The sequence below is a fragment of the Pipistrellus kuhlii genome, unplaced genomic scaffold, assembly GCF_014108245.1.
Source record: "Pipistrellus kuhlii isolate mPipKuh1 unplaced genomic scaffold, mPipKuh1.p scaffold_m20_p_23, whole genome shotgun sequence".
NCBI lineage: Eukaryota > Metazoa > Chordata > Mammalia > Chiroptera > Vespertilionidae > Pipistrellus > Pipistrellus kuhlii.
In genome coordinates, this window is record NW_023425522.1 from 1564051 (window position 1) to 1579011 (window position 14961).

Consider the following 14961-nt stretch of genomic DNA (forward strand, 5'->3'; position numbering starts at 1 on the left):
CTGGCCCTGGACACGGTGCGGCAGCCCTCGTGTGGACGCTCTGCCCGCCCTGGTCCTCAGCAGGCGGCCCGCTCCCGGGCCCAGGCTGGCCAGACGAGAACAGAGCAGGGCGGGGGGCTGAGGGTGCAGTGGGCCTGCACCATCCATGGTGAGCAAGCGGAGGTCCGTCCCGACTCACCCTGCAAGTTTGACTGAAGGCCATCTGTCTGCTGTGAACCAATAAAAAGTGTATCTTTTTTTTGTCAAATATTTATCTGTTGGTGGCCAAAGAATTTTAGGATTAGTTCCTATGCCATGGGATGAGAGAGGTCTCCCAGCCTGGCGTGGGCCCGGAGAGCGAGCCCAGCCCAGCGGGCGAGGCCTGCCCGCAGGCAGCAGCACCGCCTGGGGACTCCCAGCGGGCGAGGCAAGGTTTTAGGGTCTCGCCAAGTCTGGCGCTTTCGCTGACACTGCCTGTCGCCACGCGACCTGATGCATGTCAGTACGGCCCCACCGAGATGCCCTCCTTGCTCGCTGGTTTGTGGTTAATCCACCCGAGGATGGTTTCTTTTGGTCTTTAGGGAGCGGAAGGATGGGGGACAGAACAGCCACGTGAGACACACCGAGCGGTTGCCTCTACACGCGATCCCAGGATCCAGCCTGCAACCAATATGTGCCCTTGACCTGAACTGAACCTGGGACCATTCAGTCCACAGGCCCCCACTGTGCAATTGAAGCACACTGCTAGGCAGATCTGTCACCTTCACAATAAACCTGCAGCCTTATTTGAAAGGGGGGAGGGGGGGTAATGACTGATTTTTAAAAAAATATATTTTATTGATTTTTTTACAGAGAGGAAGAGAGAGGGATAGAGTTAGAAACATCAATCAGCTGCCTCCTGCACACCCCCTACTGGGGATGTGCCTGCGACCAAGGTACATGCCCTTGATCAGAATTGAACCCGGGACCCTTCAGTCTGCAGGCCGCCACTCTATCCACTGAGCCAAGCCGGTTTTGGCATGACTGAATCCTAAATTGGGATACATCCCCGGAGGAAGGAAGGGCGGGCTCAGTGCACCGCACGGGCGGTGGGCCTGAGGACCCGGATGGGGGGCGGCTGGAGGGGGACACAGGAAAGGAACTGCCCCCCCCCGGGGGGGGGACGCTTGGATACACATTTTGGAGAGGATTCTCACTGGCCACGAGAACAGGCTCTGACCATGGTGGCTCAGAGGACACAGGCCAGCTCACTGCCAGGCTGAGGAGGACAAGCCGGCAGCGGCGCTGCCATGACAGCTGGAGGAAGACCAGGCCGAGCCCTCTGTGGACATGAGGTGGGGCCGGGGCCGGGGGGCGGGGAGCTGCGGTGGGAGGAGGAAGTGCTCCCGGGAGCAGGGCACAAAGCCCAGTCTGAGCCGGGGGCCCTGGAGCCGGGGGGCCGCGGCGCAGGAGGGCCGGCGGGAGGCACTGTCCCGTCAGCAGGATGAGCCGGAGCCGCTGGTGGAGCTGCAGAGCGCGGCGAGGGGGGCGGGGACGGGAGGTGCCCAGAGCAGAGCCGTGGTCTGAGGACACGCCCACCGCAGCGGCCGCAGAGCACCGGGCTCCCCTGAAATCCTGGGGTGCCGCCTGGGCGTGGCCCGGCCCACCCCGCCCCGCCCCGCCCCACGGGAAGCCGGTCTGTGGGGAGGGGAGGTCTGGCCTGGCGCTGGCAGGTGAGACGCGGCTGGAGGCCTCCCTCAGCCCGGGTGCCGGTGCCGCGTGCAGCCTCCTCGCCGGGGAGGCGGCCAGGGCTGCGGGGCAGGTGGAGGGCGGGCGGGCGGGGCCTCTCCCCACCTCTCCTAACAGGGTATTGTCTTGTTGCCAAGGAAGAATGGAGATGGAGGTGACGGTGACAAGTGCCTCCTGGGGTCAGCAGTACGAAACGGCAGCTCCCGCCCGGCTCAGGCCGGGGGCGGTGCTGAAGGGGCGAGGAGGCAGCCAGCCTGGGTTCTGTGACAAAGCAACCATTTATTTTATGAAAACCCCGCCCCCCAGGCACTGAGGCAGGTGGCTGGGGGCGGCTGCCGGTGGGAGCCGCTCCGTCTGGAGAAGGGGCCGCGCTTCATGGGGGGAGGCCCTGGGGCGGGCTGGGCCCCAGGACCCCCTGCGAGTCCGAAGGCCCCGTGTCGTAGCCCAGCTTCCTCATGTCCTTGGTCACCACGTTGAAGAGCAGAGTGACAAAGCCCTGGGAGCGGACGCGGGTCACTGGGGGCAGAGGGGAGGTCAGCGCCGGGCAGACAGCCGGCCGCGCGGAGCTGTGGGACGCCCGCAGCCAGGACCCCCCCTCCCCCAGCCCTCGCCTCTCCGTGCTGGCGGGTCCTGGCACCCCAACTGCCCCAGGGGGTCACCTCGCCCCTCCCGGGCTCCACCTGTCTGCAGGGCCGGGGTGGGGTTGGGGTCAAGCTTTACCTTCCCGGCCTTCACCCTGGGCCACCACCTTGGGGTCCGTGTACTCAGGCCGTCGTCCCATGAACCAGCTGAGAGACAGGACGCCAGGTGAGCCGCAGTCCCGGCCACAGACCACTGAAGTGGGCGCAGCCTCTCCTCCGCGCGCCCCCACCACCGGGGCAGGCCTGCCTGAGAGCAAGGCCAACACAGGGGCCGACACCCACCGAGCCCAGGACCCCGCACTGGCCGCCGGGCGGGGCCGCCTGCCCTGGGGCCACAGGCCCCCGAGGGGAAGGCAGGAGGCGCTAGGTTCCTGCGTCCTCAGAGGCCTGTCCTCAGCCTCCCGGACAGCAGCCGGCCTGCAGGAGGGGCTCCCAGCTCAGCCACCCTGGCGCCCACGGCTGCCAGCTCCACAGGCTGCGGAGGCCCCGTGGGGCCTGGACTCCCCGCCCCCGGAAGGGGACAGGGAGGGAGCCGGAGCCCCGGCTCCAGCTGGGACTGACAGGTGTCACGCTCTGTGCCTCAGTTTCCCCATCTGAGGAGTGGGGTGAGGGTGCTGTGGGCTGGGCCGGGCGGGGCGCTGGCCGGGGGGCGCAGGGCCAGGTGCAGGGAGCCTGACGGCAGACATGTCTCGGGTTCTGAACCTCAGGAGCCCGTCCTCGTGGCTGAGACCAGCGGAGGGACTGTCCCAGGCTGAGTGCTGGCCCTGTGAGTGTGGCCTCGTCTGGAGACGGGACCTCGTGCGGGTGGCGGGAGCTGAGCACGGGCGCTCCGGCCTCCGTGTCACCAGAAAGGTCCCGTGAGAGGCGGGACCAGTGACGTGGCCACAGCCGGGCCACGGCCGGGGCGGGGAAGGGCCTCGGGCTGGAACGGCGCGCAGCCGCGACACCTCCAGCCGGCGGGGACCCTGCGGCTTGGGCCTCCAGGTCGCGTAGTTTGGTCGTGGGGACCGCGGGGAACACTGGGCGGAAGAGAGTGCAAACCGCAGGCCCGGGGAGCAGAGGGCGGAGGCCGGGGAGAGCCGGCACTGAGAACGCCAGGGGACCCGCCAGCCCGGGTCTCGGCCTGAGCAAAGGCGGCTGCTGAGCTGGGCCCCCGGAGGTCTGCCCTCACCCTCAGACCTCCCGCTCGGCCTCGCCCAGCCCGGGCTCCTGCACCGAGGCATCGGGAGGCACGGGCCTCGACGGCCTGCGAGCCGCCCGGCCCCTCGGAGCTGGGAGCGGGGGCACAGCAGCGCGGCCCAGGCAGGACGGGGTGGCTCTCGCGCCCTGGACCTTCCTGTGCCCGCTGATGGGCACTGCCTGCTTCCCCAGGGGCCCCCCATCAGGGTGGTCTCCCAGGGGCCTCTAGGGGCAGGAGGCACCCAGACTCCCCTCCGTAGGCTCAGAACTCACGGGGCCTGCTCCGGCCTGGTCTCTGCAGCACCCCCGCCCCGGCCCAGCCCCAGACCCGCTTCCATGTGCCCTAGGGGGGCAGCTGGGCGGCCCGGCAAGGCCCCTTGGCACAGAGAGGGCAGATGTGGCAGGAGGGGGGGGGGGCGACGTGTAGAAAACCCACCTTGTGAACTTCTGCAGCTTCGATGTGGACTCCGGGACGAACATGGGGATGGTCCTCTTGTGTCTGAGCAGAGGGGGAGAGGTGTCGAGGGCCGGAAGCCATGCCGCTGCCGGAGCCCCCGGCGAGTGGACAGCCGGGACGGCAGGCAGCGCACCGGTGGGCGTGTGCAGCACGAGGCCAGCCCCGCAGAGCTGTCCCTCTGAGCCTTTGTTCTTTAAGTCAGGATGCTCGGCCCGCGCCCACGTGCGCCTTGGAGAGGCTCCCACTGCCCCCCATGCCCAGTGCTCTGCCGTCCTCAGGTGGTGCAGGGCGCGTGGCCTCCGCCAGGAAGCCCTGCACACCTGGCCCTCGGCCCGCCCAGCCACTCACCCTCCGGCCCGGGCCTGTCCGCCCTCCTCTCTGGGTCTTGTTTTAACAGAACTCGGAGCAGCACGCCCGGCGCCCCTCTCGCCTTCCCCAGACCCACTCCCGTCCTCAGGCCAGCAGCCTCAGCCTGCTCTGTGCCAGCCCTCGGCCTGCCCCCGCCCCACGCCGACGGCACGGCTGCTCCACGGCTCCGTGTCCTCTGCTGCCAGGAGCACTGGGCTGAGGCACCGAGGGAGGGGGAGATGCAGGGCTGAGTGCACTCGGACCCTGATGCCCAGGCCCCTCGGAGTGGGCGCAGCCCCTCAGGGTGCCAGCACCCCTCCACCCCGTGGTGTTCAGGCGGCAGCACAGACCTCGCCCACTTAGGTCCCCTTCCACGCATGAGCTGCCAGACCCCGGGCAGCAGCACGTGCCTGGCCTGGAGGTGCAGGCCGTCCCGGAACGGCCCTGCTGAAGCCCGAGCCCCAGGCGAACGGCCCAGCGAGGGCCGGCTGGCCGGCGGGCGGGAGGGGAGGGCCTACCTGCCGGGCGAGAGAGGCACGTGCACCGCCCCGTAGCCGCGGACCACGTCGTTCCCAAACACGTCCGGCCCGTACACGCTGAGCACGATCTGCGGCCCTGCGGGGACAGGCAGGTCAGCAACGGGACCGCGGGGGAGAGGCAGGCGGAGGGGGAGGGGGCCCAGCCCGGGGCAGGGGCCTGCAGCAGGTGCAGGCCTGGGGCCCCTGCAGCCCAGGTCCCGGTGAGGGAACCAGAACCTGCAGGGCAGGCCCCTTGCTTGGCCGACGGCAGAGTCAGAGCAGGGTGCTGCCCACGCCTGCCATCAGACACATGCAGTGGCTCTGGAGCCCTTCAGGGACGGCCAGGAGGCTGGTTTCTGTCTGGGGAGACGGCAGAGAGCAAGCAAAGGCCTTCCTACACCTCCCTTTGCATATGAGCAATTATGCCCAGCCCGGTGGGGCTCGGTACCAAAAGGTTGCTGGTTCGATTCCCAGTGCCGGGGTTGTAGGCTTGGACCCTGGAAAGGGGTGTGCAATATGCAGCTGATGGATGTTCACTCTCACATTGATGTTTCTCTCTCCCTCTCTTCCTCTCTAAAAATCAATACAGAATATTAACAATTACACCTGTTTCCTATTCACATCAGGCTTCTCCTCACGGCCCCTGATGATGGCAGTGGGGCTGCCCGGCGGCCACCAGCACTACTCGCAGGCAACTCCCGCCTCCCCGAGGCCTGGACCAGGGCCTGAGGCTGTGCGCAGGTGTGCGGGAGGCTGTGCCCTCCTGTCACTGCCTTAGAGCTCACCACTACCAGAGCTTCATGAAACCACTCCTTCCAGGTTTCCCTGCCAGCGAATGCTCCCAGCAGGCAGGGCCTCTGGTTCTGTCCCCTTTACTGAACTTCCTGGAAGTGACTCTATCCTCTAATGCAATGTGTTTGTGAGACTCGCTCCCTGACGTCGGCTGGAGCCCTCGTCCTGGCTCTTGGCCTGTTTGTCTCCCGCCCTTTTGCCACAGGATGGCCTTTCTCACGGGCTTGGAATGTGTGTGAAATCTGCGCTCTCCTCTCTCTGACCGGAAGCCAGTTCCGCACGTCCGCAGGGCTGAGTCATCTGGGACGGCTGAGGGCATTTCCCAAACCTGAAAGGGATGCACTAAATGACTGCTTGCTGCCAGACAGCTCAGGGCATCTTAATCTACATGCCATTGCCTCCTGTTGGCCAAACACCTGAACAGCCATAGGCAAATTCTTCCATTCTGACAATGGACCCTATATAGGGCACCCTACCATTTGATGTGTATATCTACCTCACCTTAGAACAAACGGTGTTAATAAAAAGCAGTTTTAGTTCTCCTGAGACAAGAACTTAGTTTCTTTAGCTAAGTCTTCTCTGACTCCCTATAATGCCTTTCAAAATTATGTTTCGTCTTTGGACTCTTGATTAATTTATGCACAGCCCTTCCCCAGATTGCTGAACCCTTTTATTTAAAAAATATATTTCATTGATTTTTATACAGAGGAAGGGAGATAGTTAGAAACATCGATGAGAAACACCCATCAGCTGCCCCCTGCACACCCCCTACCAGAGATGTGCTCACAACCAAGGTACATGCCCTTGACCGGAATGGAACCTGGGACCCTTCAGACCGCAGGCTGATGCCTCTATCCACTGAGTCAAACCGGTTTCGGCTGCTGAACCCTTTTAGATGCTGGATCAGAACCACTGGTGTTAGCCTGCACCCTTCCCAAGGCTCCCGTCCGCGGCCTGGCGCCAGCGCCGTGCTGTCCCCCTGAAGGAAGCTGGTTCTCCCGGCTGGCATGAGCAGACCCGCTGGAATCAGTGTGTGTGACCGGAGTGGGGTCTGCTTTCCTCCTCCAACCTGTGCACATCTGCCCATCCCAGCACCACTTAGGACTCTCACTCTCACACAGACAGACTCTCCCTGCGGCTGGGCAGCGCCAGTGCGGGCCAGCTCTGTGCTGGTCAGTCTGCCCTGTGCCAAGGCCACTGCCTCAGCACTGCACTTTGTAATCAAAGCTTCACATCTGGTAGCACCAGTTGTATCTTGATGTTTTACTTATTTCACTTTTCAAGTTATCATTTTCTACTTGTTATACAGAGTAGAATATTTATGTATTCTATTTATTCTTACACAAAAAGCAACTGATTCTTTATTAATCTTATCAACGGCATGCATGACAATACACTACCTCTAATAATTTATTTGAAGGTTACTTTGGAAATTCTACGTGATCCTGTCACCCGGGGTAGTTCTGTTCTGCCTTCCTAACTCCTATGCCCTTCATGTGCGCAGTGTTGGCGATAACAAGCACCCTGATCTCAGAGGGAGATCCTTCGACAGTTCACTAACAGTGATGTTTCCTCTAAGTTTTTGAAGTTAGCCTTTACTGATTAAGGAGGCTTCACTTTATTCCTGCTTTGCTAAATATTATCATGGATGTTCACTGTCATGTCGATGTTTCTCAGTGAGGCCCAGTGGCTGAGCATCAACTCATGAACCAGGAGGTCAGGGCTTGAATCTGTCAGGGCACACACCCAGGCATCTGGTCATTGCTCAGTCTCCAGTAGGAGGCGTGCAGGAGGCAGCTGATCAATGATTCTCTCTCATCATTGAGGTTTCTCTCTCTCTTTCCCTCTCCCTTCCTCTCTGAACTCAATAAAAAGAATGGATATTGAATTTCATTACACTTCCTTCATTTATGAGGATGATTACAACCTTTCTGTGTGGTAGATTACACCAATTGATTTTAGATGCTGAGCTTTGTATTTTTAAAATAAACACTCCTTGCTCATGTGCTATCATCTTTGTACCCTGCTGGTTCAGTTTGTGAAGACTGTGTTTGGTCAGGTCTGGAACGGTGTGGATCTGTGGGGCTGGCCTGCCTCCTCTCCTCATTCCAGGCCCAGCTCTCCGAGGTCTTGGCCCAGGTTGGGAGGACTTACCGGAGGCCTGCACCCAGCCCTTCCAGAGTTCTGCACCCGCTTCTTGGGCCCTGAACCAGGGAGGCTGTCAAGTCTTGATACCCTGGCCAGCTGTGCTCAGTGGGTAGAGTACCAGCCTGCACACCAAAGGGGTCACGTTTGGTTCCTGGTCAAGGCATGTACCTGGGTTGCAGGTTCACCAATCGATGTGGCTCTCATACAGTTGTTTCACTCGCCCCCAGTCGCTTGTTGGACTGGTTTCCTCCTAGATCCTGGCCTGGTAACTCACTGCTCTGCTCGCCACCCGATGCCTTTAGGGGTTGTGTCGTTTGCCTTTCCATGTTTCTCTGCCTCTCCTAGCCGTCCTCAGCAAGAGGGAGCTGTCACTATCCAGGCGGCGGAGGCAGCATGGGAGTTCTTGCTCGTGAGGATGAGGGCAGGAGGCCGTGGTGCCCAGGAGGGCCGCAGGCAGCTGCTCCGGCCCCGCCCAGGAGCCGGCCCGGCCGGTGCAGCAGGATGGCCTGCGCTGTGAAGCCGAGGGGCTGCATGTAAGTCATGCTCAGCTGCAGGGTAAGGCTGGAAGCAGGAACGGCTTTGGAGTGTTTCCTCACGCGAGGTGAGAACAGAGCGCGCTGTGCCCACGCAGGACGGGCCCACCACACAGGGAGACAGTCCCGCGGGCGCCAGCGCCGGCCTCGCACACAGCGGGCGGGAGGGTCCTGTAGGCAAGCAGCTCCGGGAGGGGTCAGAAGTAGGATGTGGGGAAGGGGTCCTGGGCAGGGAAAGCACGAAGCATGCCCAGAAGAGGCCACGCCAGGGACTGCACGGAGGAGCAGGCGTTGGGGTCCTGGGCACAGGCTGTGCGGAGGCCGAGGCAGCACCCAGCACCCAGACCCGCAGCCTGCGCCCTGGCTCTGCCCTTCACGGCAGAGCACCCCCGGCTTCAGGCTGGGGCGACCTGACTCTCTCTGGACCTCGCGGAGGTGGACTGGGCTGGGAGGAGGAGGAAATGGAGGGAAAGGGCCAGCTGGCACAGTATGAGGCTGGTACGAGGCCCAGCTGATGGACGTGGTGGGCAGGAGGCTGAGGCTGAGGCTGAGGCTGCCCGGGGGTGCCCCCCCCCCGCCCCTCCGTCCCCGCGGCCCCGCAGACTCACAGCCGAAGGGGTTGGTGCTTTTGAAGGTGACGTCGATGGGGAAGTTCCACACCAGCGCGTGCGGCACGTCGCGGCTCTTGGACGTGATCTGGGAGATGCCCTCCTCCAGGCCCTGCGGACGGACATGGCCTGGGTCCCGCCGGCAGCCAGGCCCTGCCGCAGCCCCTGCCGCCGGCCCCTCGCTGGGCGGCAGCGGGAGGGCTGACTTTTCACCACCTCCTGCCAAAGCACTAACTTCCAAACAAGGAACTACGAGACACTGGGCAGGTCCTGGCTGATGGGCACCTTCCGGAGCCGCCTTCCCGCCTTCCTGGCCCTTCGCCGAGCCCGAGGGGTCTTTTCTCCACACAGACACCACCTGCTGGCCCCACGCCCTGTCAGGCAGGCCGCTCCCCTCCGGAGCAACCTTGAAAGAGCTGCCAGACTCCCGGCTCCAAGCCCTTCTTTGCTTTTCTCTCTCGAACCCGCTCCAATCTGACCACCTTACCCCCCGACCAAAGGGCTTCTCTAAGTAATGTCCTCGGCTTCGCTGGTGACGTCCTTCCTCATTTTGTCCGGCCACTGGGCCTCTGACACAGACAGCCACTGCCCGCCTTCCTCTGCCTCCCGGCACCTCGCCTCTCGGAGGTCCCCGGTCGGTCCCCCTCCAGCCCCGGCCCCGCAGCCCCCGCAGCCCCCGCACAGCCTCCCTCGTGCGGAAGCACCTGGGCCCGGTCTGGAGGCTCTTTCTCTGCACTGGGTTCCCATCAGTCTGAGGTTTCAGTGTGGTCTGTGGTGATGATTCCTAAGCTCGCCACCTCCAGCCTGGTCCGCCCTCTGCACTCCCATCAGCACCGCCTGTCTCCACAGCGACTCCCGGGCCCCATCCGGACCTCTCTCGGGAGGGACCCTTACACACGCCCGCCCAACGCGGGAGAGAACCCAGTCTGTCCTACAGAGCTCCGAGCCACGCTCCCAGCTACTGAGTGTGGCCTTGCTCTGTCTTTAAATCCTCACCCGATTTAAAGAAATTGATTTCACCGAAACCGGTTTGGCTCAGTGGTAGAGCGTCGATCTGCGGACTGAAAGGTCCCAGGTTCGATTCCAGTCAAGGGCATGTACCCGGGTTGCGGGCACATCCCCAGTAGGGGGTGTGCAAGAGGCGGCTGGTCGATGTTTCTCTCTCATCGACGTTTCTAGCTCTCTATATCTCTCCCTTCCTCTCTGTAAAAAATCAATAAAATATATATTTTTTAAAAATTGATTTTGAGGGAGGGAGGGAGGAAGGGAGGGAGACAGCGATTGGTTGCCTCTGCAGCGGGGGCTGGGGAACCGAGGTACATGCCCTTGGCCAGGAATAGACTTGGTGACCAAAGGGTCTATGGGCGGACGCTCTAAGCACTGGGCCAAACCAGCCAGGGCAAGTGTGTGTTACTCTCGGCTCCTCTTTCTCATGCCCACACCTGCCCAACAGGAAAACCTGTTGGCACTACCTTCAAAATATACTTGAAATTCAGCCGCCGCTCACCCCTCCCCCTCCCCGTCCACACCGCCATCGCCCACCTGGTTAGAGTTGGTGGTCCCCTGCTTTGGCCCTGGTTCCCCATGGTCCCCTCCCAGGAAGGATCAGTCTCTCAGGAACACAGGTCAGATGGCCTTTCTCTCCGCTCACAGCGCTCGGAGGGAGCCCTAGCCCTCCTCTCCCCCTAGCAGGAAGGTCCATGGCCCTTATTCCGAACCACCACGCCCTCAAGACCCCCTGGGACCTGCTCGTCCCCAAGCCTTCTCCTTGCTCACAGTCCACCCGCCACACCGGCCTCCTCCTGTTCCCACCGCCAGCACTCCTGCCCAGGGCCTGGCACTGCCCCGTCTCCCGGCACGCTCTGCCAGAATGTCCACGTGGATGGTCCCCTCGCCTCCTGCTCAGCGAAGCCCTGCCTCACCACCAATGTAGATCTCCCCTCCCCCCAGCTCCCCTTCCTAACTCACTGTCTCCGCAGCACTGCGACTTGCTAACACGCTACAAGGTCTGTGCCCAAGGAGTGCACCCAGGAAGACAGGGACCAGCCCAGCACAGGCCCTTCATAAAGCCGCCAGCCAGCAGCCCCGGGAAACATGTCCCCTCTCCTCGTCTCTGCAGACCAGGAAGCCACTCTGGGCGAGTGAGCCACTTCGGGAGGTTAAGGACGTGAGCCCTCCGTGTCCTCAACTGCCTGTGGCCAAACGAGAGCTCTGCCAACAGTCAGCTGGGGGCGCGGCCTCGGCCCTGGCCTGGGGGACAGGCCGGTCCTGGGGGGAGAGGCCGGTCCTGGGGGACAGGCCGGTCCTGGGGGACAGGCCGGTCCTGGGGGGACAGGCTGGTCCTGGGGGGACAGGCTGGTCCTGGGGGACAGGCTGGTCCTGGGGGGACAGGCTGGTCCTGGGGGGACAGGCTGGTCCTGGGGGACAGTATGGTCCTGGGGGACAGTATGGTCCTGGGGGACAGGCTGGTCCTGGGGGACAGGCCGGTCCTGGGGGACAGGCCGGTCCTGGGGGACAGGCTGGTCCTGGGGGGACAGGCTGGTCCTGGGGGGACAGTATGGTCCTGGGGGACAGGCTGGTCCTGGGGGACAGGCTGGTCCTGGGGGGACAGGCCGGTCCTGGGGGACAGGCCGGTCCTGGGGGGACAGGCCGGTCCTGGGGGACAGGCTGGTCCTGGGGGGACAGGCCGGTCCTGGGGGGACAGGCTGGTCCTGGGGGGACAGGCTGGTCCTGGGGGACAGGCTGGTCCTGGGAGGACAGGCTGGTCCTGGGGGGACAGGCTGGTCCTGGAGGGACAGGCTGGTCCTGGGGGACAGGCCGGTCCTGGGGGGACAGGCCGGTCCTGGGGGACAGGCTGGTCCTGGAGGGACAGTATGGTCCTGGGGGACAGGCTGGTCCTGGGGGACAGGCTGGTCCTGGGGGGACAGGCTGGTCCTGGGGGGACAGGCTGGTCCTGGGGAAGTCTTGAAGGGAGAGCTCCGGGTCCCCAAAGGCTGAGAGGCCAAACGGTGCAGGACCAGCCCAGAATCACAGCTCAGCCAGCATGCTGACTGGTCTGACTGCCCTGCGCTTCTGTGTGCTGCCCGGTGCAGCGCCTGGAGGGTCCCTGAGCAAGCAAAGCCTTGGGGTGGGGCCTGGAGCCAGTGGTGTCTGCACTGCGCACTCAGCTTTACCAGGAACAGCTCATTTCCAGTGCCCTCTGAACTCTGTCTATCTTTCCAACAGTTCTGAACTGGAAGGGAAGGGGTGTGTCTGGCCTTCAGAAACTCCAGGTCTCAAAGGTGTGAGGAGGGCCTGGGACCAGCTGACCACGGAGGGCCCAGCTGACCACGGAGGGGCCAGCTGACCGCGGAGGGGCCAGCTGACCGCGGAGGGGCCAGCTGACCGCGGAGGGGCCAGCTGACCGCGGAGGGGGGCAGCTGACCGCGGAGGAGGGCAGCTGACCGCGGAGGGGCCAGCTGACCGCGGAGGGGCCAGCTGACCGCGGAGAGGGGCAGCTGACCGCGGAGGAGGGCAGCTGACCGCGGAGGGGCCAGCTGACCGCGGAGGGGCCAGCTGACCGCGGAGAGGGGCAGCTGACCGCGGAGGGGCCAGCTGACCGCGGAGGGGCCAGCTGACTGCGGAGGGGGGCAGCTGACCGCGGAGGGGGCAGCTGACCGCGGAGGGGGGCAGCTGACCGCGGAGGGGGGCAGCTGACCGCGGAGGGGGGCAGCTGACCGCGGAGGGGGGCAGCTGACTGTGGAGGGGCCAGCTTACCGCGGTGGGTGCCCAGTCGTGGCCGTACACAAAGCAGTATTTGCAGTAGAGGTCATCGTACTCAGGAAACTGTGGAGAAAGCACACACAGGTTGTTCAGGGAACGCACGCTGAGCCAGTAGCAATTCTGATTTGAGACGTGGGCTGGGATCTGAATGGCTACGGATGTGGACACGGGGTTCACGTGGGGCTGGGTGTGGGGTGCAGGGCAGAGTACCAGCTGCCACTGCCCCTGGGCCTGTGCTCACTCTGCCCTCCGTCTGACACGCCTTTCCCAGCCCTTCCTCTGGCACACCCCTGCTCCCCCGCAGGGAGCTGTCCGGGCTCCCTGGCTGTTAGGCCACCTCCTGGCTCCTGGCCCCCGGAGCGTCCCTGCACCGAGGCATTTGCCTGTTTGTTCCTGTTCACCCATCAGACTGTGAGCAGGGAACAGATGGCTTTCTGCGCCCCAGCCTGACACGGTGGGCACAGAGGAGACGTAAGGAAATGGTGGGAACTGAGCGCAGGCGCTGTCAGGACAGCGGATGCCCCGCTACAGCTGAACGCCTGCAGAGTGGGGGAGGGGCAGAGGCTGGGCGGGTGCTCAGAGTGGACACATGACCCAGCCCAGTGAGAGCCCCTCAGCAGCCCGAAAGGGCAGTGTAGCCAAGCTCTGGTGCTGCGAGGACCCCGTTCAAATCCCACTTTTGCCACTTCCTTTGGGCAAGTTTTCCCATCTGTAAACTGGGATCCAGTGATACCTACTTCACAGAGGCATGGTGAGGCTTTCAGGCGTCTTCAAACTACGGCCCGCGGGCCACATGCGGCCCGCAGAGGAGTCTGATCCGGCCTGCCAGGTTTTTTGGGCAGTGAGTGCAGCCGAGGTGTTACAGTAGGAATTAGTAGTTCATATAGTCCGGCCCTCCAGCTCCCTGAGGGACCGTGATCTGGCCCCCACTTTAAAAAGTTTGAGGACCCCTGGAATGAGCAGTGCTGAGCACGGAGCTTGGCACAGAGCAGACACCTGGTGAACTTTTAAGAAATTCATATATACACACATATAAACAAATGGTTCTTACAATGGAGGGGGGTGGAGTGGCGTCCCCTTGCGTCTGACAGACACATCCTCCCTGGTCCATTCCAAGGCACTGCCACCACAGGTGAGAGTAACCAAATCATCTCTGTTCTAGCCCAGGGTCAGATCTGGGGGTTCAGCGCGGGGTGGGCGCTCGGAGCGCACGGGGCGGGGCGCGGACGCCTGGGGCTCCCCCGCGGACCAGGCCCGGCGCGGGCTCCGCCGCTCCAGCCCGCGTGAGGCTCCTCCCCCAAGTGCACCCCGAGCCCGGCCACACGGGCCGAGGGTGGCCCCGCCACCAGCCCGGCTCTCGGTGTCACACGCCCGCACGTCAGGCTTAAGGATGGCCGGCAGCCTCGCCAAGCTTCTCAGATGCTGGCGCTCCCCGCCTAACGGGAGTGAGGAGCCTCCTCGGGCCACACAGCAGCCCGGAGGCTGCGGGCAGCCCCAAGCGGTTTGGGGGGCGGGCCCGGTCGGACCCTGGGCGCTCACCTGGGCGCTCTCCACCTGCCCGCTGACCATGAGCAGGAAGACGCTGGGGCCCGCGGCCGCCATGGGCGAGGGCGCGCGGAAACCGATCGAGCAGCGCGGCAATCGCCAAGAGGCGCCCTAGTTGCCCTGGAAACAGACGGCGTGGAACCGGGCTTGGCGCGGGACCTTCTGCGCAGCCGCGTGGGCGTGCTGGCGGCGCGCAGGCGCAGACGGCGGCTCTCCTCTCAGGAATGCTGGGAGGCGGGCGGCGCGGGGCGGGGCGGGAGGGAGAAGTCGGCGCGGTGCTTCGTGGGTGAGTCCCCTCGGCCTCGGTCTGCGCGCCCCACGCGGAGGCGCGGCCGGCGGGAGGACTTTGGAGGCCCAGTGGTGCAGGCAGCCCCCGGCCACGAGACGGCGCTGCGGCGCTACAGCGAGGCGGGGCGCGGGGAGCCTGCGGGGCGCGGGCTCTGCCTCGAGTCTGAGGAGCACCAGCAGCGCCCGTTGTGGCTTTTGAGACCTTCATCTCGAGAAATTTATTATTATTATTATTATTATTATTTTTTTAATGAACAGCACGGTACTTTTCAAGAGGAACACTCTATTTTTATTTTTATTTTTAATCCTCACCTGCATTTGTTACCAAACCCAAGGGGTTTGCTGCTTGGGGTGCTCTATTAAAAAACAAGACATAGCCGAGATCGGTTTGGCTCAGAGGATAGAGTGTCGGTCTGTGGACCGAAAGGTCCCAGG

General features: G+C 63.6%; 1 protein-coding gene across 3 annotated transcripts; it reads right to left on the minus strand.

Moving 5' to 3' along the window:
• Positions 1-1902: 1902 nt before the first annotated feature.
• B9D1 (B9 domain containing 1) lies at positions 1903-14412 on the minus strand. 3 transcript variants are annotated; one of them, XM_045586478.1, is made up of 8 exons: positions 14233-14411; positions 12688-12756; positions 8932-9043; positions 4851-4947; positions 3964-4026; positions 2428-2495; positions 2080-2203; positions 1904-2029 (listed from the first exon to the last, which is right to left on the minus strand). In XM_045586478.1, the coding sequence occupies exons 1-8, from the start codon at positions 14293-14295 to the stop codon at positions 1987-1989; spliced, it is 639 nt and encodes a 212-aa protein (XP_045442434.1). In that variant the 5' UTR covers positions 14296-14411; the 3' UTR covers positions 1904-1986. The 3 variants fall into 3 exon arrangements, with proteins under 3 accessions (XP_045442435.1, XP_045442434.1, XP_036307820.1); XM_036451927.2 differs by having other exon boundaries at positions 1905-2029; positions 2080-2223; positions 14233-14407; XM_045586479.1 differs by lacking the exon at positions 2428-2495 and having other exon boundaries at positions 1903-2029; positions 2080-2223; positions 14233-14412.
• Positions 14413-14961: the final 549 nt, after the last annotated feature.